At 72.7% G+C, this 26,392-nt stretch overlaps 1 protein-coding gene across 1 annotated transcript; it reads left to right on the top strand.

Annotated features, from left to right (window-relative positions):
- Positions 1–25,981, top strand: AGRN (agrin). The gene is given in 40 exon segments (XM_054691160.1): positions 1–207; positions 1,810–2,071; positions 11,274–11,321; positions 13,576–13,632; positions 13,635–13,790; positions 13,892–14,054; positions 14,056–14,114; positions 14,202–14,426; positions 14,503–14,709; positions 15,626–15,850; positions 15,913–16,107; positions 16,226–16,426; positions 16,497–16,645; positions 16,726–16,831; positions 17,090–17,206; positions 17,289–17,453; positions 17,601–17,744; positions 17,825–17,949; positions 18,023–18,128; positions 18,218–18,535; positions 18,615–18,752; positions 19,053–19,180; positions 19,280–19,394; positions 19,471–19,590; positions 19,698–20,045; positions 20,253–20,445; positions 20,566–20,781; positions 21,064–21,293; positions 21,376–21,510; positions 21,684–21,780; positions 21,848–22,012; positions 22,166–22,277; positions 22,438–22,449; positions 22,635–22,751; positions 22,917–23,109; positions 23,188–23,410; positions 23,840–23,872; positions 24,037–24,261; positions 24,556–24,671; positions 24,889–25,981. Coding segments are annotated over 40 exon segments (6,360 nt in total). The 3' UTR covers positions 25,098–25,981.
- The last annotated feature ends 411 nt before the right edge of the window (positions 25,982–26,392 follow it).

Genomic DNA, 26,392 nt, shown 5'->3' on the forward strand with positions numbered 1-26,392 from the left:
ATGCTGCGCCCGCGGCCGTCCGGGCCGGCCCCGCCGCGGCCGCTGCTGCTGCTGCTCGTGGTGGCCGCGCGCGCCCTGCCCGGTGCGGCCGGGACGTGCCCCGAGCGCGCGCTGGAGCGGCGCGAGGAGGAGGCGAACGTGGTGCTCACGGGCACCGTGGAGGAGATCCTCAACGTGGACCCGGTGCAGCACACGTACTCGTGCAAGGTGCGCCCGGCCCCCCCGGCCCCCCGGGCCCCCCGGCCCCCCCCGGCCCCCGGCCCCCCGGTCCCGGCCCCCCGTTCCCCCGGCCCCCCGGCCCCCCGCCCCCCTGGTCCCCCGGCCCCCCGTGCCCCCGGCCCCCCGTTCCCCCGGCCCCCGACCCCCCGCCCCCCGGGCCCCCTGGTCCCCCGGCCGGCCCCCGCCCCCCGGCCCCCGCCGGATGCCCGCGGCCGCCCCGCCGCTGCCCTGGCGACGCCGGGAAGTTCCTGCGCCGCCGCCCCCCGCGGCCGCCGGCGCGAGCAAGTGCGACCCCCCGCGGCCGGCGAAGAGGGGGGAGGGGAGCGACGCCTCCGGGGGCGCGGCCGGCCCGGGGGGCGCGGGGGGCGCGGGGGCTCGGCGGGCGGGCCGGGGGGCAGGGGCGCGGGCGACGCCTCCCCGCCCCGGGCGTCTGGGCGTTGGGGGCTCTGCCCGCGGGGAGCGCAGGGGCGCGGGGTGGGCGGGGCGCCGGGCCACGAGCCTGGGGGTGCAGGGCAGGTGCCTCACACCCCTCCTGGGGGTCCCGGGTGGCCACAGGCGAGGGGGTCCTGGCCCCCTCCTCCTTCATTTGGGCCTCGGAGGCCCGGGGCGGCTGTGATGGGGTCCCCCGCAGTCCGTCGGTGGGACAGAATCTGGGGGCGCTGGTGGAGGGCCCCGCGGGCGCGCCCCCTCTGCCCCTGAGGGCTGCCCCTCCGAGGCGGCGCCGCCGGCGACCACAGCTGGGACCCCGCCGCCCCTCCCCCGCCGCGGGGCGCCGCGCCAAGTCCCTGCAGGATTTTCCCGGCTTCCTCCCCTGCTCCCGGGTGTGGCTGGGTGGGGGGAGGCCGCGGGGCGCGCTGCCCTCGCCGCCCCCTCCTCGGGCCTGCGCGTCGGGGTGGGAGGGCCGGCCAGGCCCCCGCGGCCGAGGGCCGGCGGGCCGCGCAGCCGGGGCAGGTGGGCCGCCTTTCGCTGGCCTTCGCCCCCCACTCGCGAAGGGCTGCCCCCGCCCCTGCAGAAGTGGACGCCCCTCGGCACAGGCGGGGGACAGGTCCCTGACCGCCGCCCTGCTGGGCTGTGGGTGCTGCTCCGCGCCAGCGGCACCCTCGGGGCCTGCAGAGCAGCGGTGAGGGTGGGGCCGCCCTGCGCTGCCCAAACTTGACTTTGCGGCTCTCGGGCCTCCAGACGCCTGCTGCAGCCTGGGGGGAGGGGGCGCACGGCTCCTGCGGGCGGGGTCCGCCCACCCACGGGCTCCAGGAGCCCCGCTTGCCCGAGCCCAGCCACAGCCTTGCACGGGAAACGGCCTCCGTGGCTGCAGCTCCTCCTGGCTGGGGAGGGGGTGCAGATGGCAGGGCAGGGGCGGGAGGCCCTGGCATCCCGCTGGGAAGGGCCCCTTCCCAGATGCCCCAGGGTTGAGGTGGACAGGCTGGACTCGGGGCAGCAGTGAGGCTTGGGCAGGGGCAGTGCTGAGAGGCACATGGGTCAGGGCCTGCCGTAGGTGCCAGACCCCAATGCTGACGCAGGACGAGAGCAGAAGGCCGGTCCCGGTCTGCTGGCCCTTGGCCCCTACTGACCCCTGCCTGCTCTGTTGTCCAGGTCCGGGTCTGGCGCTACTTGAAGGGCAAAGACGTGGTGACCCAGGAGAGCCTGCTGGACGGTGGTAACAAGGTGGTGATTGGCGGCTTTGGGGACCCCCTCATCTGCGACAACCAGGTGTCCACTGGGGACACCAGGATCTTCTTCGTGAACCCTGCCCCCCCATACCTGTGGCCCGCCCGCAAGAACGAGCTGATGCTCAACTCCAGCCTCCTGCGCATCACCCTGAGGAACCTGGAGGAGGTGGAGCACTGCGTGCAAGGTGAGGGGAGCACCGCAGGGAAGATGGGGGAGCACCGACGGGAAGGTGGGGGGGCGCTCCGAGGAGAAGGTGGGGAACACTGCAAGGAAGGTGGGGTGCATCGCAGAGAAGGGGATGGGGGGGTTGATGGCCTTCCTTGCGTCCCAAGCCCTGTGGCCATTTTGAAGTTGCTCCAGTCTCTGAGACAAGCAGTGCCCCTGCCTGTCGTGCCCCCGGCCTGTCGTGCCCCTGCTGAGGGCCAGACCTCCCCCGCCCCCATGAACCCCAGCCTTTTCCCGGGAGCGGCGATGCCAGGTGGATGAACGCCACTGTCTGAGGCTGCAGACGCCCAGACGTCTGTCCAGATGGGCCCAGATGTCGCGTGTCCCCAGGAACTGGGGGAGGGGCTGCCCTGTGTGTCCCAAGGGACGGTCACTCCTGGGTGTTTCTAGTGTTTTGAAGGGCCGAGGATTCCTCCCTCGAGGTGAAGAGCTGGTTCTTGCCAGCAGCGGCCCACACGGCTGTCCTAAGTGGCCAGGTGCCCCATCCACCCCCCACGACAGTCCCAGCGGGGGGCAGAGTGCATCGCTTGGGGAATGTGGTGGGTAATGTAGGAATTGCTGTCGCCCCCACATCCTGTCTGTCCCCTAGGCTGCCTGGAAAGGGATGCATGGGGGGGTGACTTCCTCCCCGGGCAGGGGTAGGGTCCGAGACGGCATCCCAGGGAGGCAGCCCGGTCCCTCCATCTGCCCTGCTGAGCAGCAGGGAACCCCCCACCCAGTCTGGCTCCCCCGCTATGGCACTGGACTGCTACTGTGGGCCCCAGAGGGGGCAGGACAGGACCCCCGGGAGCCTAGTGGCCTCCTGGGCTCCAGGAACCCTGTGTCCCAGCCCCAACTCTGCAGAGGGTCCCGCCTGGCCACTTAGGACAGCCGCGTGGGTGCTGCTGGCAAGAAACGGCCCTTCCAGGCCTGATTCTGCCCTGGAAGTGGAAGCTCCGGCGGGAAAGATGGGGTGGCGCGGAGCCGGGTGGGCTGTGGGGCGGTGGCACCCGGTGGCGGGGTGTGGGGTGCTAGGAGAGTTGGGAAGGAGGTGCTGGGAACAGAAAGTCCCCATCCCCTCGGGGTCAGGAGGCCAATCATTAACTCTGCAACTGGGCGAGTCCAGCCAAGGGGCCGTGACTCAGAGCCCGAGGTCTTCCGTGCGGTCAGAGGGCCACCTGGGCAGGGCGCTGGCCACTCAACGGGCCGGTGCCACTCCCCTGGGGCCCCGCCTGGGCGGCCAGCACACTGGCCAAGCTCAGGGCTGGCTGGTGTGCAGCGAGGGCGTGCCTGTGGGGCCTCGTGGATGGGGTCCATGACAGACCGGGAGCCTGCAGGTGGAGGGGTGGACGGGATGCACCGTGGGCCAGAGCAAGGAGCTGGTGCCACTGCGGATACGGGCACCTGGGGAACCCTGGAAGGTTCCAGCCAGAGACACGGGTCTCTGCTTCGGAGGCAGACCAGGGCATCGGGGAGGCTGGGAACCAGGCCTGGATGGGGCGACCCAGAGGCCTAGGGGACATGGGCGTCTCTCCCTGAGGCCGGGGGGGTGGGGGGGGACGGACCAAGGCTCCTGGCCCAGGAAGGAGCGACCCGATGCCCACCTCCCCAAGCCCGGTGGGGAGAGGCGGGTCCTCCTCCTAGTTTGCAGGAGATAACAGCCTCTGTCCTCTGGGGCTCCCCCTCACCAGGAGAACAGGGCTTCAGCTAAGCTGACCCCTCCTGACGTCCCCAGGGCCCCCTGGCTGCCCCGTCCCACAGGGCAAAGTCTAGACAGACACGGACCTGAGGTCACTGCGACCACCAGCCGGGCCTGTCCCCAGCAGGCCTCTGCCCAGGCCACCCCCGCATCCCCCACCGTTGCCGGGCCTGGGAGTGTTCAGCAGGGCCTCCTGCCAGGCTCTGAACTGGACCCAGCCTCACTCAGCATCCCCCTGGGGCCTGCAGGGCCTTGGGCCGCCCCCAGCCCTCCTCAGTCTCCAGCCCCCAGGAGGCCCCTCCTCTGTCCGGGCCTGGGGAGCCACATTCCTGGCATAGCTGAGCCAGGTATGTGTCCCTCCCTCAGCCACCTTTGGGCCAGGGAAGCCTGTGCTGGGGGTGGCCTCTTCCGGAGGGAGCCCCCCCCCCCCCCCCCCGCAGGGGATGGGGTCTGGCCCCCTGCAGGCCCCGCCCAGTACCCCCCCCCCCAGCCGCCATGAGCCAGCTTCCCAGCCCTGGCCACCTTGCCCTGCTGGGCTCAACCCATACCCGCCACCCCCGTGCATGAAGGTGGGATCCGGGGCCTCCCCTGAAGCCCCCAGGTGGGACACGGGTCTGGCTGAAGGCCAGTGGGGCTGCCTAGGGCCCCTCCCTGCCCACTGGGCGCCAGGAGCAGAGAAAGGAAGTGTTGTCCAGTCCGCGAAGGCTTGGCACTGGGACAGGGTCGCGGTGAGTCTGGCGCCAGCCCAGCTGGGTCCTGCCCAGCCCTGAAGCCGGGGGTCCTGGCGGCCACCTCCCTGGCCTGGCCTGGCCTGGCCAAGCACCCCCTTCAGGTGGGCCACCTGGGGTTTTCGGGACGGCTGTCCTGGCTCAGGCTGGTGGACAGGCCCAGGGCTCTTTGCAGCTCTGCAGGTGACCCCCGAAGGAGCTGTTTCTCCTACTTCAGGGCGTGGGGGCGGCTCTGGGCCGCCTCCCTCTGCTATTTGCACTTAGCGTGTCTGCACCCCCAGTTCCTCAGAGCCCGCCCTACTCCCCCCACAGTCCTCCCTTCTGCTGGGGAAGGCGGCTCCTTCCGGGGCTTGTCTCCCACGTGCTGTCTAGACTGGGCTCGTCCCTCCCCCGCGGTCCAGGAGGCAACCGGGGGGGCTGCCCCCCACAGCCCCCGCCCGGCCTGTGCACTCTGGGGTGGGCCAGGGCCAGGCCAGTCTTGGGGGCCGCCCTCCAGCACTCTGTGTTGACGGAAACAGGTCCTGGTTTTCCCAGACCCCACCCTGGCTCCCCACAGAGGGCGCAGCCTGCGTCCTCCGGCCTGGGAAGGGCAGAACCTCTGCCACCTCCTCCCCCCTCCCCGCCCCGCCCCCTCCCCTCCCCACCCCTCTCCGCCCCCTCCCCCCATTCCCCTCCCCCTGCCTGTCTCTGGGACGGCCGTGAGCGGCTAGGGCCACCAGGTCTGTGCCCACCGGGCCTGTCCCACCTGACTCCAGTGCTGGGGTGAGGGTGAGCCACCCCCGAGGGTGGGTGGGGCGCCAGGCTGCAGGGCCGAGTCCAGCCAGAGGTGGCTCTGAGCAGGTGGGCAGCGTTGCCGCCACCCATGGTCCACCAGGGGTGGACTCAGCTCCCAAGACAGACCTCCCCCGCTCTGCCCCACGTGGGCCCAGTTCCAAGTCTGCTGCCCAGAGCCGGCGGGGGGTTGGTGGAGGCTCAGCTCCTGCCTGGCCTCAACCCAGGATCGGGGAACCCAAGGCTCCCAGGCGGTCGGCCTGACTTGGGGGCCGCAGGCAGGCACAGGACACCTGGGCCACCAGGGATGAGGCGGGGGGCTCGGGCTGAGATGGCGCCCCAGGACAGGAGGCCCCTCAGCCGTGCCCCACTCACCCCAAAGTCTGCCCCGGGGTCGGGGCGTCCGCGGGCTGAGGCTCCTGTCTGCAGGGCCCTGCAGGCAGCCAGGGAAGGACCTCCCCAGTGGATCCTGAGAACCCTCCAAGGAAGGCCCCCCGCTGGGCGATCAGCTGGGCCTGGGAAGGGAGCTGCAGGAGCGTGGGAGAGGCAGAGGCCCTGCCTCTCAGAGCCAGCTGTGTCCAGCTGCGTGGCCACCCTCCCGCCGCCGCACGTGGTCCTGCGCGCCCGCAGCCCGTGCACCCTGTGAGCCTGGCTCGGCCTGGCCGGGGCCCACGGGCTGCAAGTCCCAGGGCTTGGCCTCTGTCCCTGTGGGGGCTGTGGCCTCTGCTCGCCGCTGGCCAGTGGGTGCCTGTGCACAGCCCCTGTCCACTGGTGCTCTGGGCGGGCACTCCTGCAGGCCCAGCCCCTGGGGGACACCAGAGCAGTTTCCCAAAGAAGGACGGCAGGGCGTGCCCAAGGGGACTGTGGGCAGGCGGGGAGTCCCTGCTGGACCCTGAGGGGCGGGCCATCTGGGTGGCAGCACCCCAGAGGGGAGAGGCTGGGGCTGGCCTGAGGTGGTCCTTGGCTGCCCCTTGGAGGCGGCCGTCCCCCTCACCAAGGCGCCAAGGACGCAGACGTCCGGGCTGGGCCGCTCGGCCGGCGGTGAGGCCAGTGTCGGCCATTACTGCAAGGCCAGGCGCGAAGGCGGGGGACGGCCTGTGTCCAGAGCGGACACCGTGCAGGGGCGGCGGGAGCGTCAGCCGCTGGCCACCCGGACCCCGCGCGGGCCGGCCAGCGGGGAGCGCAGCGGCCTCCAGAGCCCCGGGTCCTCTCCTCCCTGTCACTGCCCGCGCCCCCCACTGCCTCCTGCGCGGCCCTGACCGCGCCCCGCGCCCCTGCTTTGCCCCCCATCCTGGAACAGCGCCGAGGGCGGTGGGCTCGGCGCTCCCCGCGGGCCCTGGCGCGGGGGGCCGCGCTCCCCACCTTCCTCCGGCGCCCCCTGGTGGCGGCTTCCGGCCCGCGGGGCGCACCTGGGCCGCGAAGCCCCGCCCCGCCCCCGACGGCTCCGCCCCGGGGCCCGGCCCGCGCGCCCCCGCCGGCCCGGCGGGCGTCCCCCTCGGCCCACGCCGCGCTCCCGGAGGCGGCAGCTTGTCCAGCGCGGCCCGGCCCGCTCGGGGGGGCGGCGGCGGGGGGGCGGCCGCCCCCCGAGCCCGCCCCGCCCGGCGCCCCTGGACTGCCACAGCCTGAGCGCCCGCGGTCCGGCAGGTGCGCGCCCGGGCCTGGCCGCGCGGCTGCGCAGAGCCCAGGGTCCGGCCTGGGCACCCCGCGGCCTCACCTGCGGCCGCGACCCGGGGCCCAGGCCTGAAGCCGCCTCCTCCCCCCCCCCCCGCGCGGGCCGGCCCCGGGAACGCCCCCGAGGCGCCCATTGTCCGCGGCGGTGGGGGAGGGGACGCGAGCCCGAGGCCGACACCCCGGGCCGGCCGTGCCCCCGCCCTCTCCCCTGCCCCGGGAGGCACCTGCGGCCCTGGGCGGGCGGGACAGTCCGCGGAGCCGGCCGGGCTGCGCCGTCGGAGAGGCAGGCGCCGGCCACCTTCCCGGGCGCAGGGGCGGGGCGACCCAGGGCCGTGGTCCCCGTGGGCGCGGGGTCGCTGCCTGGCGGCCCCCATCGGAGGGATGCGCGCGGGCGCCATGTGCCTGCCCCACCCGCCCCCACCGCTTCCTTCCTGGAAGTTGGGCCCCGGTTTTTCAGCGGGAGGCGCGTCATCTGCATGAGAAAGGGCCTGCGGTGCAGACCCCACCCCCACCTTCCTCTCCGGCCTAGAGAAGTTCCTGGGGTGCCCAGCCCACCCCAGCCTGTGATTGGGGCACATTCGGTGTCCAGTGTGTGTGCACGGAGTACTGTGTGACTGGAGTGCACCATGTCCGAGCAGCTGAGTGGGTGGGTGTGCGCATATCTGTGCACTAGCGTGCAGTGGGTGTGCGCTGGTGTGTGGTGGTGTGCACTGGCATGCGGTGGGTGCCTTGCACTGGATGTGGTGGGTGTCTGCACTGGGTGCAGGGGGTGCCTGTGCACTGGCATGCGGTGGGTGTGCGCTGGGTGCAGGGGGTGCCTGTGCACTGGATGTGGTGGGTGTCTGCACTGGGTGCAGCGGGTGCCTGTGCACTGGCATGCAGTGGGTGTGCACTGGGTGCAGGGGGTGCCTGTGCACTGGATGTGGTGGGTGTCTGCACTGGGTGCAGCGGGTGCCTGTGCACTGGCATGCAGTGGGTGTGCACTGGTGCAGGGGGTGCCTGTGCACTGGATGTGGTGGGTGTCTGCACTGGGTGCAGGGGGTGCCTGTGCACTGGCATGCGGTGGGTGTGCACTGGGTGCAGGGGTGCCTGTGCACTGGATGTGGTGGGTGTCTGCACTGGGTGCAGCGGGTGCCTGTGCACTGGCATGCAGTGGGTGTGCACTGGGTGCAGGGGGTGCCTGTGCACTGGATGTGGTGGGTGTCTGCACTGGGTGCAGGGGGTGCCTGTGCACTGGATGTGGTGGGTGTCTGCACTGGGTGCAGCGGGTGTCTGTGCACTGGCATGCAGTGGGTGTGTACTGGGTGCAGCGGGTGTCTGTGCACTGGCATGCAGTGGGTGTACACTGGGTGCAGCAGGTGTCTGTGCACTGGCATGCGGTGGGTGTGCACTGGGTGCAGCAGGTGTCTGTGCACTGGCATGCGGTGGGTGTGCACTGGGTGCAGGGGGTGCCTGTGCACTGGCATGCGGTGGGTGTGCACTGGCTGCAGGGGGTGCCTGTGCACTGGCATGCGGGGGGTGTGCACTGGGTGCAGGGCGTGTGCACTGGCATGCGGTGGGTGTGCACTGGGTGCCTGTGCCCTGGTGTGCAGCCATGTCCCATGTGGGAACCCAGAGAGCGGGGCTCATCAAGACGCAGCGGCCTCAGGGCTGAGCCTGGGTGGGTTGCTCAGGGCTCAAGGGTTTTGAGTCTGAAGATCCCAAAATAGCTCCCCGGCTGGGGCTGGGACCTCAATGGCCCTTTGTCTCTGCAGCGTCCTGTGGGCACTCAGGCCAGCGGGGCTGGGCTCTGGACCAGGCTGCCTGTGGCTCCCTTTCCCCCAGGTCAAGCTTGTGGGCCAGACCCCCCACCACACGGCCCCTGCAGGGCAGACCCCCAGTCTGCATATGGGGTGCCTGTACCTCCTGCCCCCCTCAGCCTCCGGGCTCATGTGATGCCCGGTGCCCTCCCACACCTGGTCCCTTCGCCCCCTCCTGCAGAGCCACCCAGAGGCCACGAGGCAACAGCAGAGGGCCCGTGGCAGGCGGGTGCCCTGGGGGCATGTCCAGGGGGCCGACCAGGGGTGTCTCTGAGCCAGATCACCTTCCTGGGGGGCTGCAGTGAAAAGCAGAAGGTGAGCCTGGCTGCTCACCCCAAGTGCTGGGCTCTGGGCCAGCCCCCCCAGGCGATAAAGGTCAGCCCTGCGGGGTGCTCCCTGTCCTGGGTGGCACCCGGAGCCACGGTGCCTGCAGCGCCAAGGTTGGCTGCGTGGGAGTGGCGGGGCCTAGGGGCTGACCTGCGTGTGCGGCCTTCGCCGCTGGAGGCCTGAGCGCCGAGGGGCCCGGACGCTGGGCAGACGCTGGGCAGACGCGACCCCAGCCTGACGGCCCCGGGTCAGCTGGGAAGGGGGTGGGTCAGGGCGTGCTCAGGGCCTGGCCGGGAGGGGCTGCCCAGCGGTGTGGTGACCCCCGGGAACGGGGCGGCCCCCAGGGCTGGGACTGCCGGAGCCTGAGGGCGGGGCCGGCCGGGAGGGCGCGGGTGTCCAGGCAGCGAGGACAGAGGGAGGCCGCGGAGGGCGGGGCGTGGCCGCGGGGTGCCCCGGGCCCCACGCGCACGGGACGCCGAAGGCCGCCTGGCCCTGGCCGGCCGCGGGCAGCGGCGTCGGGAGGAGGTCCGGTCCGGTCCGGTCCGCTCGGGGCGGCGTGGGTCGCGCGCCGGCCCGCGGTGACGTCACGGCCCGACGTTCCCGGGGCGGCCTCCGGGGGGGGGGGGGCGCCAGGCTCGCGGGACCGCGCCGGGAGCCCCGAGAATATTTGCAGAGCGCCGGGGGCCAGGGGCTCCTGGCGGGCCCCTCCCGCGGCCAGGGAGCGGGGCCGGCGCGCGGGCCGAGCCGCTGTCCGCCCGCGGGCACAGGGCGGAGCGCGCGGGGGCCGGGCCGGGCCGGGGGTGGGGCGCCCCCGCCGCTCAGCCCCCCGCGGGGCCGGCGGGACCCGCGCGCCCAGCCCCCGCCGCGGCGCCCGCCCCGCCCCCCCTGCCCTGACCCCGCCCCGGCACCTGCCGCCTCCGGCGCGGCCGCGCTCTGCCCGCCCCGGGGAGCCCCGCGCCCGCCGAGGCGCCCCGCGCCCCGCGCCCCCCGCCCGGCGCCCCGCGCCCGCCTTTGTGCCGCCGCCCCCGGTGCTCACCCGCCGGGTCGGTCTTGGCGCCGCGCGCTGCGGCTCCCCGGAGGCGCCTTCCTTTGTCTCCGCGCCCCGCGCCCCGCCCCGCCCCGCCCGGCGCGCTCCGCCGCCCGCCCCCCCGCGCCCGCGCCCCCCGCGCCCGCCCGACACCCGCGCCCGCCGCGCCCGCCGCGGCCCCCACCGGCCTCGGGGCCGCTGCGCCCGGCTGGGAGGGGTCGCGCGGGCCGTGGGGCTCCCGGCCGGCTCGGGGAAGGCGGCAAGCTGGGGGGCCGCCGGCGCCCCGCCTGCTCGGGCTGCGGACAGAGGCGGTGGCTCCTGGCCCCGGGGCCTGCTCCGCCTCCGCAGAGCCGCCTTGGGCATCTCGGGCGGGTCCTGCCCTCTCCGGCCGTTGACCCCGGGGGCGGCGACGGGACCGGGTGAACTCTGAGGAGCTGCTGTCTGCCGCCCCAGGATGGGGGCGACATCCCCGAAGAGGCCCAGAGGCGCCCCGTGAGGAGCCCCCAGCCCGGGCCATGCCCCCGCTGTCGCTGCAGAGGGCAGCCGGCCCGCGGCCCGGGGCCTCCAGGCTGGTGCGCTACTGCACCGTGCCCTGCAACGCCTGCCTGATCCTGCTGGCCACGTCCACCCTGGGCCTCGCCGCGCTCCTCTTCCTCAGCAGCTGTACGTGCCCGCGGGGTGGCCGTGCCCCGACTCCGCGGCGCGGAGGACGGGCCGGCAGGGCCTGCGAGGCTCCAGTGGCCACGGGCATCCCCTGGGGCCAGGATGGGCCGTCCTCTGGGGCCGGGCCTGCCCCTGGGTCCACGGAGGGCTGCTGTCTGCACTGCAGAAACAGCTTTCTCAGCAGAGGGGGACGGGACAGCTGACCACTGGGTGGGGATGGGGCCCGGGGCCGGGCTCCTGCGGACACAGGTGGCCAGCCACACCCCGCCAGGGCCCATCCCTGGGGGCAGGCGGAGGCCTGGGCCTCTGCCCTGGACCCTGGTCTTGGCCAGCCAGGGCCGGGGCTGGCGTCTCAGCTTCTCAGCCTCCCAAGCCTGGACCTCGGCGACAGGGCCGGGGAAGGGGCCTGGGCAGGCCCAGGTGAGCCCTCCTGGCTGGACGGGGCATGCTGCAGCAGACTGCCAGAAGGAGCCTCACTCAGCGACTTGTTTTTCCAGACAAACCTGGGACCCACTTCACGCCAGCGCCCCCAATGCCTCCGGACGGTGAGTGGGGCCACGAGGTGGCGCTTGGGCTGGGGGTCTGTGCCGCGGGGAGCACCGCGCCGGGACACTGGCCGGCCCTGGGCGTGCAGCCGGGTGGATCTGGAGGAGGGGCTGGGGGTCGAGCCTGGTCTTCCCGGGCACTCCGCTGCAGCAGACGCAGGGGTCTGGAGCCCTGGGCCTGCCCTGGCCTGCTGGCCGTGGCTGCTGTGACCGAGCTAATGTGAGGGAGGCAGCTGCTCCTGCTCGGGCGCGCAGGTAAGGTCGAGCCTGTGACCCCCGCCAGGCCGGGGCCCTGGGGCGTTCCTGGGTTGCCCTCAGTGCCTGGGCCCGCTGGGTGGCACCTGCCGGGCCCTGGATGGGCTCTCTCTGGGGGCAGGGCTGTGCGGGCTGGGTCTGCCATGGCTGGGGCCAGGGGCCCGGCGCGAGGGTACAGACCGGGTTCGAGCCTTCTCTCCTAAAGCCAGAAGGCTGGTGAGTGTGCCCCGCGCCCCCTCTCAGCGCCGCAGGGTGGAGCCCGAGGGCCTGCGATCAGCCCCTATTGGCAGTGGGGCTCCTGGGGGGCAGCGGGGCGCAGAGGGGGCAGTTGTCGGCGGGCCAGGCGGCTGTGTCCTGCCCGGGGTCTCCACGCTGTGTGTGCAGGCTGTGAGGGCAGGAATCGAGCCTCTGAGACCCCTTGTGCTGTGGGGGTGTGGGACGCAGTCAGGGGGTACAGTGCTGTGCCGCCGCCACCCTGGGTGCTGGGAGCGGTGGTCCGCCTCTGCCCTGAGAGTGGCTGCATGGAGGGGCAGCTGGGATGGACTGGCACTCTCTGGGTCCCGAGGTGGCACTGGTCTCCAGCCCGCCCTCCGCGCCACTGCAGCCAGCATCGGGGTCCCCTTGCTCCCCAGTCCTCTGCCTTGGGGACAGAGCAGGGCCCAGGCTGGGGCAGGGGTGCGGGTCTTCTGGGAAGAGGTGGCCTGGGCCAGTGGGCAGGCCCCGGGGCGGGGGGTTGACTCGGCCCCGGGCGGCTGGAGGGCACAGGCAGGAGGGTCTTGGTCGGCGGGTCCAGCTAAAACCAGATGGCAGCCAGTCGCCATCAGCACTGCCTGGGCACTTGTCTGGGGTCCCCGGAAGACTGGGGCAAGGAGGCCCGAATGTGGGAGGACCGTGCTGGCAGGGGGTGTGGTGTGGGGGGCCGCTGCTGGGGCCGACCCAGCCGGACAGGAGGCGCAGCAGTCTGGAGCAGACCTGGAAGGCCTGGGGCCTAGAGTGGCCACAGGGGTGGAGTGCGGTGGGGTGGGGTGTGGGCAGCTCAGGGGCTGCGACAGGGCCTGGTTCTCAGGTCTGCTGAGAGGGTCGGTGCGGTACTCCAGCGGGGGTACCCCTACCCGGGTCCAATCACAGTCGGTGGGTGGGGTGGGACACCTACGGGCTGGGGAGCCTGGGGTGAGCTGCTGCCATGGCAACGGTGAGCTCCGCCCTCCTGGGAAGGGAGGGCATCTCCTCCCCCGCCCCCTGAGCTGCTGGGAGGTGATGGCTGAGGGGAAGGGCCACCCGTCCTGACTTGTACTGATAGCAGGGCCCAGGCAGCTGCAGCCCACAGCCCCTACTGGGTCCGGCCAGGTCTGGGAGGGCAGCTTCTGGCAGGTGAGGTTCTGGGCTGTGCCTCCTGAGTCCCTGCTGAGGGTCGGGCTGGGCATGGGGGGCAGGCCCCAGGGAGACACGTCCTGGCCAGCTTTGGGTGGGAGGCCTGTGCCAGCTTGGGGACCAGGACCTGGGAGGCCATGTGAGGGAGGCAGTGGGGTGTAGACCTGGGGGGCTAGCTGTGGGGGCCTCCAGTGAAGGGAGGGAAGGTGTGGGAATAAAGGGGGGGCTTGGGGGCAGGCGAAAAGCGCCCAGCGGGCAGGAGGCCCTGTCCTCCCTGCAGTGCTGTGGCCTGGGTCCATGTACTGAAGACCGGGGCTGCTCAGGAGAGGGGGGCAGCGGGGGTTGAGGTCCAGTGGACCTGCTGCTTCGTGTGGGGAGTCCCAGTGAGGTGGCCTTCAGCTGCCGCGGGGCCGCCGGGATGTTCAGACAAGGCTGTGGGGTCTGGAGACGCTGTCCACCTTGTGGGCTGGGGGACAGACTGAACGGGCCATGCCCGTGAGCTGTCCCGCCAGAAAAGGGCCAGGCTGGGGCGGCCCCCAGGGGCCGGGGTCGGGTGGTGTGGGCCAGTCGTGCCCCGGGTGGGTGAGCGGGGCTGGCGGCCCTGCGACCTCTCTCCATCTCACCCCAGCCTGCCGAGGCGTGCTGTGCGGCTTCGGTGCCGTGTGCGAGCCCAGCACGGAGAGTCCGGCCGGGCCTCCTGCGTGTGCAAGAGGAGTGCCTGCCCCGCCGTGGTGGCGCCCGTGTGTGGCTCGGACGCGTCCACCTACAGCAACGAGTGCGAGCTGCAACGCGCCCAGTGTCTCCAGCAGCGGCGCATCCGCCTGCTCAGCCGCGGGCCCTGCGGTGAGTGAGCATGGGGGAGGGGGGGGGGGGGCTGGCGGGGGGGGGGCGGGGGGGGACAGGGGGTGGGGGCGGACAGCCGGGTGACCCGCCCCGCCCCGCAGGCTCCCGGGACCCCTGCTCCAACGTGACCTGCAGCTTCGGCAGCACCTGTGCGCCCTCGCCCGATGGACAGACGGCCACATGCCTGTGTCCCGTCTCCTGCCACGGGGCCCCTGAGGGCACCGTGTGCGGCAGTGACGGCGCAGACTACCCGGCGAGTGCCAGCTGCTGCGCGCGCCTGCGCCCGCCAGGAGAACATCTCCAAGAAGTTCGACGGGCCTTGCGGTGAGCGCCGCCCTGATACCGCCCGACCTCCGCGTGCTGCTGGGGCCAGCCACTGCAGCGCCCTGACCCCCGCCCGCCCGCCCGCAGACCCCTGTCAGAGTGCCAGCCAGGACGCGAGCCGCGTGTGCCGCGTGAACCCGCGCTCCCGGCAGGCGGAGATGCTCCTGCGGCCGGAGGCCTGCCCGGCGCGGCGCGCCCCCGTGTGCGGGGACGACGGCGTCACCTATGACAGCGACTGCATCATGGGCCGCACCGGGGCTGCCCGTGGCCTCCTGCTCCAGAAAGTGCGCTCCGGCCAGTGCCAACCCCGAGGTAGGCAGCTCGTCAGGCCTCCCCAGCCCCCGCCGGCACAGGGGGGCCTCTCTGAGCTCCCCGACCGCCACCCTAGACCAGTGCCCGGAGCCCTGCCGCTTCAACGCCGTGTGCCTGGCCCGCCGCGGCCGCCCCCGCTGCTCCTGCGACCGCGTCACCTGCGACGGGGCCTACAGACCCGTGTGCGCCCGCGACGGACACACGTACGACAACGACTGCTGGCGCCAACAGGCCGAGTGCCGGCAGCAGCGCGCCATCCCCGCCGAGCACCAGGGCCCGTGTGGTGAGCCGGGGGCCGCGGGCCGTTGAGGGGGGGCCGCGGGGCGGGTGGGGGGTTGCGCCGTCCGCCCTGCAACTTCCTGGCTGCAGCCTCACGCGCCATCTCCATCCTACGTCATGCTCCCCAGGGGTCGTGGGGCGGGCCGGTCACTGGGAGGCTTGGCAGGGACAGCGTCCGTCGGTCGGCTCCGCCGTGGGGGGCGCCGGGAGCGCCCGGGTCCTGCTGCGGGCCCGTGCGCCCGGGAGCAGCCTGGCCCCTGCAGCCCTCCGCTCCTGGGGCCGCAGCCGGAGGCGTGTGCCTGGCGTGGGCGGGCCGCCCGGCCGTCTGTGTCTGTGGGTCTCTCGGGTCGCTGTGTCTGTGTGCTCTCCGTCCTTCCCCCTCTCGGCCCCGCCTCTTGTGTCTTCCAGCCTGACCCGCTGGCAGGATGAGGTGCCGACCTGCTGCCAGGAGCCCACAGCCGAGGTCTGCCCCTGGGGTGGCGGGGGGGGTGCTCGCTGCTGCCTGGCCTCGTGGTCCTCAGAGCAAGTGGACAGACACCTCCCCCGTGCGGCCCTGGGCGTGGCTCTGGGCTGCCCACCCCACAGAGGGAGCCTCGCACGTGCAGGGGTGTCCTGGGGCACAGGTGGTTAGGGGTCAGTGGCCTGGGCGGGCCGGGGAAGCCGGGCCATCTGCAGCCCACTGTGGTCTGCCAGGCGCTCCCGTGTCTTGGGGGCAGCCCCCACACTCGCGTGGGCGGGGCCATTGGGTCTGTGTCCCGTCCACTGTGTCCACGTCTGTCGTGTGTCTGTCCCTTTCTCTGCTGTGTCCTGTGCACCCGGCCTCCCTCCCGGCCCCGCCGCCGCCCACCCGGGAGAGGCTCTGCCGCTGGGAGCTGTGCCAGCTGGTGCGGCAGGGTCGCTGACGCCCACGTTTTCCCCAGACCAGCCTCCATCTCCGTGCCGAGGGGTGCAGTGCCCCTTTGGGGCAACGTGTGCTGTGAGGAATGGGGAAGCCCAGTGTGCGTGTCCACAGGCCTGTTCGGGCGTCTACGACCCCGTGTGTGGCAGCGACGGCGTCACGTACAGCAGCACCTGCGAGCTGGAGGCCACCGCCTGCACCCTCGGGCGGGAGATCCGCGTGGCGCGCCGGGGCCCTGCGGTCAGTGGTGGGCGAGGGGGAGGGGGAGGGATGGCGCAGCCGATCGCCGGTGACTAAGTCTCCCCCCAGACCGCTGCGGGCAGTGCCGCTTCGGAGCCCTGTGCGAGGCCGGGACCGGCCGCTGCGTGTGCCCCTCGGAGTGTGTGGCGTCGGCGCAGCCTGTGTGCGGCTCGGACGGGCACACCTACGCCAGCGAGTGCGAGCTGCACGTCCACGCCTGCACGCGCCAGATCAGCCTGCACGTGGCCTCAGCCGGACGCTGCCGTGAGCAGGGTGCGGGGCACTGTGGGGGGTGAGGCGGGGCGCAGGAGGGGTGGGGCGTGGTGCGGGGGGCTGTCCCCCCCCCAGTTGGGACCCGTTGACCCGCCTGCCTCCCCCGCAGAGACCTGTGGGGACACGGTGTGCGCCTTCGGGGCCGTGTGCCTGGCCGGGCAGTGTGTGTGCCCGCGCTGTGAGCGCCCCCCGCCCGGCCCGGTGTGCGGCTCGGACGGGGTCACCTACCCCAGCGCGTGTGAGCTGCGCGAGGCCGCGTGCCGACAGCAGATGCAGATCGAGGAGGCCCGGGCCGGGGCCTGCGAGCAGGGTAGGCTGGACGGCGGGGCTGGGCCGCCGTGGGGTGCCGTGGGCTGTGGGTGAACAGCCTCCTCCCGCAGCTGAGTGCGGCTCCGGGGGCTCCGGCTCGGGGGAAGACGGCGAGTGCGAGCAGGAGCTGTGCCGGCAGCGCGGTGGCGTCTGGGACGAGGATTCCGAGGACGGGCCCTGCGTGTGCGACTTCAGCTGCCAGCATGTCCCGAGGAGCCCGGTGAGCGCCCCGGGAGGCAGGGGTGGGGTGGGGTGGGGCGGGCGGGCGGGGCGGGCGCCCACCTGACGCTGCCCCTCCAGGTCTGCGGCTCTGACGGGGTCACTTACGGCACGGAGTGCGAGCTGAAAAGGGCCAGGTGTGAATTGCAGGGAGAGCTGTACGTGACGGCGCAGGGGGCCTGCCGAGGTGAGTGCCGGCTCTGGTCACCCCGCCGTGGCCTGTGAGCCGGGTGTGCAGGGGCGAGAGCCCCGGTGTGCACTGGCGTGCGGGATCAATGCTGCTGTGAGCCCCGGCGTGCGCTGGTGTGAGCCCAGGTGTGCCTGCTCTAGGGGTGTGCGGCAGCTCCAGTAACAGTCCCTGTTAGCACACCTAGGCGTGTGCACACGCGTGTGTCCTGGTCCCGCCTGGCCAGGGCAGGTGTCTAAGCACCCAGCCTCCCTGCAGGCCCCACCCTGGCCCCGCCGGCCCCCGCGGCTCCCTGGCACTGCATCCACACGCCCTACGGCTGCTGCCGGGACAACCTCACCGCGGCCCAGGGTGTGGGCCTGGCCGGCTGCCCCAGTGAGTACCCGCCCAGCCGGGACGTGGGGCCATGCCAGCTGGGCGGCTTGGCCCAGCAACCCTGTCCTGCCCTGCCTCACAGGCTCCTGCCAGTGCAACCCCCACGGCGCCTATGGCAGCGCCTGTGACCCAGCCACCGGCCAGTGCTCCTGCCGCCCTGGCGTGGGCGGCCTCAAGTGTGACCGCTGCGAGCCCGGCTTCTGGAACTTCCGGGGCATCGTCACCCACGGTCGGAGCGGCTGCACACGTGAGTGCCGGGCAGTGGCTGGCCCCACTGAGCGCCCTGCCCAGTGCCCTCGCTCAGGCCCTGGCCGCTCCCCACCTGGCAGGGGCTGGCCAGGCCCTGGAGTGGGGTGCTCTTCGGCAGACCTCAGGGTCCTCTCCCTGTCCCCAGCCTGCAGCTGTGACCCCCAGGGCGCTGTCCGGGACGACTGTGAGCAGATGACTGGGCTGTGCTCCTGCAAGCCCGGGGTGGCCGGTCCCAAGTGCGGGCAGTGTCCAGACGGCCGAGCTCTGGGCCCCGCTGGCTGTGAGACAGGTGAGGCAGCCGGGCACTGGCCCACTCCCTGGGGGGCATGGGGCCCACCCCCAAGCTGCAGGGTCTCGTGTCTGCCTCAGACTCCTTGGGGCCCAGGACCTGTGCTGAGATGCACTGTGAATTTGGGGCGTCCTGCGTCGAGGAGGCCGGCTCCGCCCACTGCGTGTGCCCCACCCCCACCTGTCCAGGCCCCAATGCCACCAAGGTAAGAGATGGGAGTGCGAGGCTGGCTGGGTGGGAGGCCTCGCCCCTCCCAGCACGCTCACCCCACGCCCCAGGTCTGCGGCTCGGATGGGGTCACCTACGGAAACGAGTGCCAACTGAGGACCATCGCCTGCCGCCAGGGCCTGGGCATCTCCGTCCAGAGCCTCGGCCCGTGCCAGGGTGAGCCCACCCCACAACCCCGGACCAGCCCTGGGCCTGGCCCTGCCTGACCTGACTCTGGCCCCCAACTGACTCCCCTCTCCTTGCAGAAGCCCCTGTTCCTGGTGCCCGCCCCACCACCCCAGGGCTGGATCCCAGCAAGGCCCTAGCTGCACCCCCCAGCACCCGCCCCCCGGCTCCCAGCAGCACCCCGCGCAGCCGGCCCACCCCGCGGCCCTCTCCGAGACCCTGGACCACTGCCAGCATGCCCATGACCACTGCCAGGTCTGCGCTGACCATGCCCCCCACGGCTATCCCCTCGGCGGCCAGCTTGGCCACATCCGCCTTCGGGGAGTCCGGTAGTGCGGACGGGAGCGGAGATGCGGAGCTGAGTGGGGACCTGGAGGCCAGTGGGGCCGGCTCCGGGGGTGAGCAGGGCTCAGCATGGGAGGAGGAGGAGGAGGAGGAGCCCATCGGGGCTGGCCTCACACGCACTCTTCGCCCCAGGCCTCGAGCCCCCTGAGGGGGACAGTGCTGTGACCCCGGGGCTGCCCATCGAGAGGGCCTCTTGCTTCAACTCGCCTTTGGGCTGCTGCTCAGACGGCAAGACGCCCTCCCTGGACGCAGAGGGCTCCAACTGTCCCGGTGAGTGGGGGCCAGGGGCGCGTGAGGGCCGGACCGGCCTGGCCCACAGGTCCGACCCCGCGCCCACGGCCACGGCCAGCAGGCGCCCGCGGGGCTTGAAGCCCGTGTGGGCACCCGGCAGGCCAACCTTCTCTCCTGCTGCACCGGCCTGGGCACTGCGGCGACGACGGCCTGGTAACTGGGCTGCCTGCCCCGGGCACTAACCTCATGCCCATCTGACTAACAACACCCCACTGCACGGCTTCCCTGGGCTTCCCGCGGCCAGCACCAGGCAGGGCCTAACTGTGCCCCCTCCCGCAGCCACCACGGCCTTCCAGGTCGAGCTGGAGCTGGAGAGCGTGGAGGGCCAGGAGCTGTTCTACACGCCTGAGATGGCCGACCCCAAGTCGGAGCTGTTCGGGGAGACTGCCAGGAGCATCGAGAGCGTGGCAAGTGGGGGCCCGCAGGGTGGGGTGGAGCCCTGGGGCGGGAGGGCCCGGCCAGGGCAGGCCCCGTGCCAGCCCTCACCCACTGCCCGCTCCACACAGCTGGACGACCTGTTCCGGAACTCAGACGTGAAGAAGGACTTCCGGAGCGTCCGCCTGCAGTACCTGGGGCCCGGCGTCTCCGTCCGCGCCGGCGTGGCTGTGCACTTCGACCCCAGTGAGCCCCACGCCGGGTCCTCCCAGGAGGGGCGGGGGTAATGGCGCTCCGCCACGCTCAGTGTCCCTCTCCCCAGCCACGACCGTCCTGGCAGCCGACGTGGGCCAGGCGCTGCTCCGGCAGATCCAGGCGTCCAGGCGCCGGTCCCTGGGGGTGCGCCGGCCGCCGCAGGACCACGTGCGCTTCCGGGACTTCGGTGAGGCTGCCCCGTCCCCCCACTGCAGCCCCGCCCCCGCCCCGCCTGGCAGGGGGGTCTCCACCTCGTCCGCTCCTTGCGGACTCTCGCCCTCCCCTCACCCTCAGATCCGTTTCCTCCCTTTTTCACGGGAGCCACCCCCGCCGCAGCCACGGCCAGAGCCACCACCGTCGCTCACGTGCCATCTGCAGTGACCCCTCGGGCCCACCGCCCCAGTCACACCAGCCGGCCGATCAGCAGCAGAACCACAGCGCCCCCCACCACACGCAGACCCCCCACCACTGCCCCTAGTCGGGCGCCTGGGCGTCGGCCCCTGCCTCCGGGCACCCAGCAGCCCCCCAGGCCCTGTGACTCCCAGCCCTGCCTCCACGGGGGGACCTGCCAGGACTGGGGTGCAGGCGGACACTTCACCTGCAGCTGCCCAGCCGGCAGGGGGGGCGCTGTCTGTGAGAAGGGTAAGGCTGCTTTGTGCTGGAGGGGCAGGAGGACGCTGGAGGTCAGGGTTTGGGGCGGGGCCCAGTCACCATCAGCAGGTGGGGGTGGGGAGGGCAGAGCCAGGGGCTTCAGACTGAAGGAGGGGGCGCTGCAGGAAGGTTTTAGGGTGGGGGACTGGGCAGCGCGGGCCCTACACCCCCCCCCCAGCGGCCTCCCGTATCCCACAGTGCTACACCCCGCGGTGCCAGCGTTCGGGGGCCAATCCTTCCTGGCCTTGCCCACTCTACGCGCCTACCACACGCTGCGCCTGGCACTGGAGTTCCGGGCGCTGGAGCCACGGGGGCTGCTGCTGTACAACGGCCACGCTCGCGGCAAGGACTTCCTGGCGCTGGCGCTGCTGGGGGGCCGCGTGCAGCTCAGGTGGGGCGGGGGCGGGCCTAGGGCAGCTCAGGGGGGTGGGGAATGGGGTGGGGTGAGGCAGGCCTTGGGGGACCGCGCGGGCTCCGTGGGGCACCCTGAGCGCAAGCTCCTGCCCCGTAGGTTCGACACAGGCTCCGGGCCTGCCGTGCTGACCAGCACCGTGCCGGTGGTGCCCGGGCGGTGGCACCGCTTGGAGCTGTCCCGGCACTGGCGCCAGGGCTCGCTGTCCGTGGACGGCGAGAGCCCCGTGCTGGGCGAGAGCCCCAGCGGCACTGACGGCCTCAACCTGGACACCGACCTGTTCGTGGGAGGCGTGCCGAAGGACCTGGCTTCCGTGTGAGCCCCAGGCCCCGCCCCACGGTGTGGACAGGGCTGTGACCTTCACCTCCGCCCCGCCCCCAGCCCCGCCCCTGGAGTGGCGTTGGGCAGCTGAGGGGGGGCCGGGGTGGCCCTCCCAGTCCCAGCCCTTGGCCCTCAGCTCACCCCTGCTTCTGTCTGCTGTTTGGGGCGGGCCACCTCGTGAGTTCCACGAGGGGAGCAGCGCGGTCCCCGACATGGCCACTTGGGGGTGAGGGAGGTGGCCACTGACCTCTGACCCCTGGCCTTCATCCTGTGCAGGGTGCGCGAGCAGACCTCAGTCGGCACCGGCCTCAGGGGCTGTATCCGCCTGCTGGACGTGAACAACCGGCAGCTGGAGCTGGGCAGCTGGCCGGGGGCCGCCACCCGGAGCTCCGGCGTGGGCACGTGCGGGGACCAGCCCTGCCTGCCCAACCCCTGCCTCGGCGGGGCCCCATGCCAGGCCCTGGAGGCCGGCCAGTTCCACTGCCAGTGCCCGCCGGCCCGGTTTGGTGAGGGGCTGTGGCCGGGGTGGGGGGGCCTGGGCTGGGCGTGGAGGCGGCTGTGGCGGGGGCTCATCCCTTCCCCCTCCAGGCCCCACCTGCGCTGAGGAGAAGAACCCCTGTGAGCCGAACCCCTGCCATGGGGCAGCCCCGTGCCACGTGCTGCCTGAGGGCGAGGCCAAGTGCGAGTGTCCCCCGGGGCATGGGGGCCCCCTCTGCCAGACAGGTGGGCCACGGGCTTCGGCCTGGGGTTGGGTGCCGGTGGGTTAGAGGTGGGGTGCAGGGCCCCATCGTGGCTTGTGTTGGTCCCGGGGCCTGCCAAGCAGCGGGGATGGGGCGTGGGGCCAGGGGACACTGTGGTCAGGGCCTGGCACCCTGTGACCCCTCTGTCCCTCACAGTCTTGGAGCATGACGACCCCCGGCCCTTACTGGCCGACTTCAGCGGCTTCTCCTTCCTGGAGCTGAAGGGCCTGCACACCTTCGACCGGGACCTGGGGTCAGTGGGACACAGGTGGGAAGGGGGGGGCGGCCGCCCGGCGGGCACTGACCCCGCACGGCCCCAGGGAGAAGATGGCCCTGGAGGTGGTGTTCCTGGCCCGTGGCCCCAGCGGCTTGATCCTCTACAACGGGCAGAAGACGGACGGCAGGGGAGACTTCGTGTCACTGGCGCTGCAGGACGGCCGCCTGGAATTCCGCTACGACCTGGGCAAAGGGACGGCGGTCATCAGGTGCCCGGGGGGCGGCCCGGGGCGGCGAGGCTGGGCGGGGACGGTGGCCATCAGGTGCCCGGCGGGCAGGCCTGGGCGTGGCGAGGCTGGGACGGGGCTGACACCCAGGCCGCCGTGGGCAGGCCCTGCCGCTCACAGCACCCTCTGCTGCAGGAGCCAGGAGTCGGTGGCCCTGGGCGCCTGGACCCGGGTGGCCGTGGAGCGGAACGGCCGCAAGGGGTCCCTGCGCGTGGGCGACGGGCTGCGAGTGCTGGGGGAGTCCCCGGTGAGTGGCTGCCGAAGGGGCTGGGCCCACCCCTCTGCTCTCAGCCCCAGGCTGCCTCTCAATGAACTGTTTTCTCTCCCGCCTGCCCTGGGCTCTCTCCCTCTCTGCCCCCGCTCTCTGGCTCTTGCTCTGCACCCCCACCCCGCTCTTCGGATGTCAGAAATCCCGCAAGGTACCGGCTCCTCCGCTGCTCTTCGTCTTCTGTGCTCCGGCCCTAGAGTAGCTCCTGCCCCGCTGGCCCCCCCTCGGCCGTGTCTGCGATTAGACTAACTGCCCCTAGATAGACGGGGTGGGGCTGGGGTGCGCCCGTCCTGCCGTGGGCAGCCCCGCAGTGCCATCACCCACTGCCGCCCCCAGGTGCCGCACACCGTCCTCAACCTGAAGGAGCCGCTGTACGTCGGTGGCGCCCCTGACTTCAGCAAGCTGGCCCGGGCGGCCGCGGTGGCCTCGGGCTTCGATGGCGCCATCCAGCGGGTACGTGGCGCGGGGCAAGGGCCGGGTCCAGCACTTGTGGGGGGGTGTTGCTGGCGGACACGGGCCGGCCGCCCGGCCTGGGTGCTCCACCTGGGTGGGGTCTCTCCTCGCCAGAGGGGCCCCGGCAGGATGGACGGCGGCAGGACTCAGCTCTCCCCCACCCAGGTCTCTCTGAACGGCCGGCAGCTGCTGACCCAGGAGCACGTGGTGCGGTCGGTGGGCACGGGCTCCTTCCCTGACCACCCCTGCGCGCGGGCCTCGGGACAGCCCTGCCTGCACGGGGCCGTCTGCCTCCCGCAGGGGGCCGCCTACGAGTGCCTGTGCCCCGGGGGCTTCTCGGGGCCCCACTGCGAGAAGGGTGAGCGTGGCCGCGGGGCGCGCGGGGCGGGGCGCGCAGGCTGGACTCGGCCGGCTGGCCTCACCCCACTCTCCCCAGGACTGATCGAGAAGGCGGCCGGGGACCTGGACGCCCTGGCATTTGACGGACGGACCTACGTCGAGTACCTCAACGCCGTGACAGAGAGGTAACCCCCGCGGGAGCCAGGCTCCCCTTGCTGTCCGGGCCCGCCAGCCGCACCCGCGGCCCACCCCACCCGCCCCGCAGCCCCGCTCACGCCTGTCTCTTTGTTTCCAAGCGAACTGACCAATGAGATCCCCGCGTAAGTAGCGCCGGGCCCTGCCCCCGTGGCCTGCGCCGGCGGGGCGGGGGGGACTGTCCGTGCTGCATGAGGCTCACATTCCTAAGTGGCGAGTGGGGTCATGCCTCCCCAGGCCCCGTGCCAAAGGCGGGCTCCCCGCCGCGCCTGGCTGGGGGTGCGAGCCCCGAGAGCGCCTGTGGCCCTGAGTATGGGGCCCTCCCGGCTGCACCCCACACCCCTCCAGCCCGCGCCCCCTCCCGGCCGTGGCCACCCGCCTGCCACTGAATGCCGCGCCTGCCGGCCCCTCATCTGCACACGCCCTGCCAGGGCCCGGGGTGCCACCCCACCCACAGGTCTCGGCCCCTCCACCATTGCGGGGTGGGGAGGGGCTGCGCGGCCCCGCGGCCCTCGTCCCCGGCTTACCTGCCTCCCTCTCTTCCTGCTTCTAAGTCCGGAAGCTCCGGATTCGGGGCCCCACCACAGGTGAGCCCAGCCCCTGCTCTGCTGGTCTCTGCCAGAGGCCCTCGGGCCACCTGCCTACTGCCCTGCTCGGTGTCTGCCCCTCTGCGGTCTGGCCGCCAGGCCGGGGCCAGCCCTCGGGGCCTCTGCCCAGCGCCACGGCCCCCCTGACTGGCCCCTACCCGCAGGGAGAAGGCTCTGCAGAGCGACCACTTTGAGCTGAGCCTGCGCACGGAGGCCACGCAGGGGCTGGTGCTGTGGAGCGGCAGGGCGACCGAGCGGGCAGACTACATGGCGCTGGCCATCGTGGACGGCCGCCTGCAGCTGACCTACGACCTGGGCTCCCGGCCGGTGACACTGCGGTCCTCTGTGCCCGTCAACACCGGCCGCTGGCTGCGGGTCCAGGCACACAGGTGAGCAGGCTACTGGGCCAGGGCAGGGTTCCAGGGCACAGGGCCAGCCGCCGGACCCGAGGTCGCAGCCAGGGCACCTGAAAAGGAAGGCCTGGGTGGTGCATGGCCTCTGGGCTAGGCCTGGCCACCCCTTTGACCCACATGAGCACCTGCCCAGGTACACTCTGGGGTCAGCGTCCCTTGGCTCAGCCCCAGGAGACTGGTGTCCTTGGGGCTGGCACCTGTAGACATCGGGGTGAAAGGGATGGGGGCGCTGGACTTGAAGGCAGCATCTCACCCCCACTTCCCCACCAGGGAGCAGAGAGCAGGCTCCCTCCAGGTGGGCAACGAGGCCCCGGTGACCGGCTCATCCCCGCTGGGCGCCACGCAGCTGGACACAGACGGAGCCCTGTGGCTGGGTGAGTGTGGGGGTGTCCGGACAGCAGGGAACCCCTGAGTCTCAGCCACACTGGCCAGCACCTGAGTCAGCCCCATGGGGACTCAGATGGGCAGGCCCAGGCAGGAGCCGTCCCCTCCTGTCCTCGCCCCGGCTGGTCCCAGGGTGGTCTGGAGGCTGGAGCCCGGGTCACTCACCTGCCCGGACCAGGCGCAGCCCACCGTCCTCTGTCTGCAGGTGGCCTGGAGAAGCTGCGCCGGTGGGGCAGGCCCTGCCCAAGGCCTATGGCACAGGCTTTGTGGGCTGCCTGCGGGACGTGGTGGTGGGCCGGCGGCCACTGCACCTGCTGGAGGACGCAGTGGCGAAGCCCGTGCTGCGGCCATGCCCGCCCCGTGAGCCTGCGCCTCGCCTTGCTGTAGCTACTTTCTATTTTTGTAAACCTGTTGCCTTTTTGATATAATTTTCTTGCCCATGCATTGGCTGGAGGTACTGCCGGCCCGACCTCCCGCTGTCTGTCCGTCTAGGTGGGCGGCGGCAGCACATGGGGCTGCTGAGGGACGTGGGGCCCTGGCCTGGACAGCAGCTGCCTGTGCCACCTCGTGCCGTCTCCCCAGGGCCGGGTCCCCAGGGGCCGCCTCCCACACCTGCGTCCCCCACCCCATCTGTGTGCCCCACCCCTGGAGCAGCAGGGTACCCTTCCTCTGGGCCAGCCCAGGTCCCCCAGCGGGCCTCTCCCCCTATGGTGCTGCGGCGCTGGCCTCTCAGGGCCTCCTGTGGCCGGCCCCGGGGCTCCCAGGCCAGGGCCATGACCAGGGCCCAACTGCTGGGGCGAGAGCCAGGCTCAGGCCTGCGTGGCTGCCCATGCCTCCGCCCGCCCTCCCTGACCCCCGGGCACTGCGAGGGTGTGGGCCACAGCATGACAGGGTTGCCTGGATGCCCCGTCACCCTCAAGGCCGGAGCCCGGGACTGGCTTGGCAGCCAGAGTCTCGGGGGCCCGGAGGGGTGGGGCGGCTTGCCTGGCCCCCAGCGGCACTGGTGTGGGCCGGCGAGGCTGCTGCTTGGTCCAGGAGTGACCGGGGCCCTCTGAGGATGTAGGGCAGGGCCGGGGTGGAGGTGGCAGAGACAGCCATGAACCCAGAAACGCCTTAACCTGCGCTTGGGCCTGGTCGCCCCTCCCGGTTCCGGTGGCCGCCCTGACCCTCCCACTATCCCCCCACACCAGGTGCAAGCTGCTGGGAGCCCAGTGTCCTCCTACTAACCCCAGTCTGTGTCCATGTCAGTCCTGTGAAATAAAGCTGAACACGACAAAGAGGGTGCTTGGGTCTGTCTACACCACACGCCGCGCCTGCCCGGGCTCTGGCCTCGCAGGGTGGGGCTGCCCCTACCCAGGAGCCTCTGGGCAGCCAAAGCTGATGCTTGGGGGGAGGGGCGTGCATGTGGGGGCACCCAAGGAGACGGGCCACCCAGGTGGCCCCTGTAGGGTGGCAGCTCATGCACCCCCATGCAGCATTTGCACAAGGTCAGGATCAGCCTGTGAGCACAGGGGAGGCCTGTAAGGAGAGCTGGTCAGGGTGGGCCTTGGGGGCCAGGTGATGGGGGGTGGGCTTGGGGAGTCAGGGGGGTGGGGCGACTGGCTGGGCCCCTCCCTGACCTGAGTGGGGTGGCCTTGGCCTTGACCCCAGCGGGACCCCGAGGCCCGCTGGCGGAGCAGCCGTGCGCTTGCACTGTGGCAGGATGGGAGCAGATGGAGGAGGC

Source organism: Talpa occidentalis, unplaced genomic scaffold, assembly GCF_014898055.3.
Source record: "Talpa occidentalis isolate TD23 unplaced genomic scaffold, MPIMG_talOcc4v2.1 talOcc4.9, whole genome shotgun sequence".
In the NCBI taxonomy this organism is placed as follows: domain Eukaryota; kingdom Metazoa; phylum Chordata; class Mammalia; order Eulipotyphla; family Talpidae; genus Talpa; species Talpa occidentalis.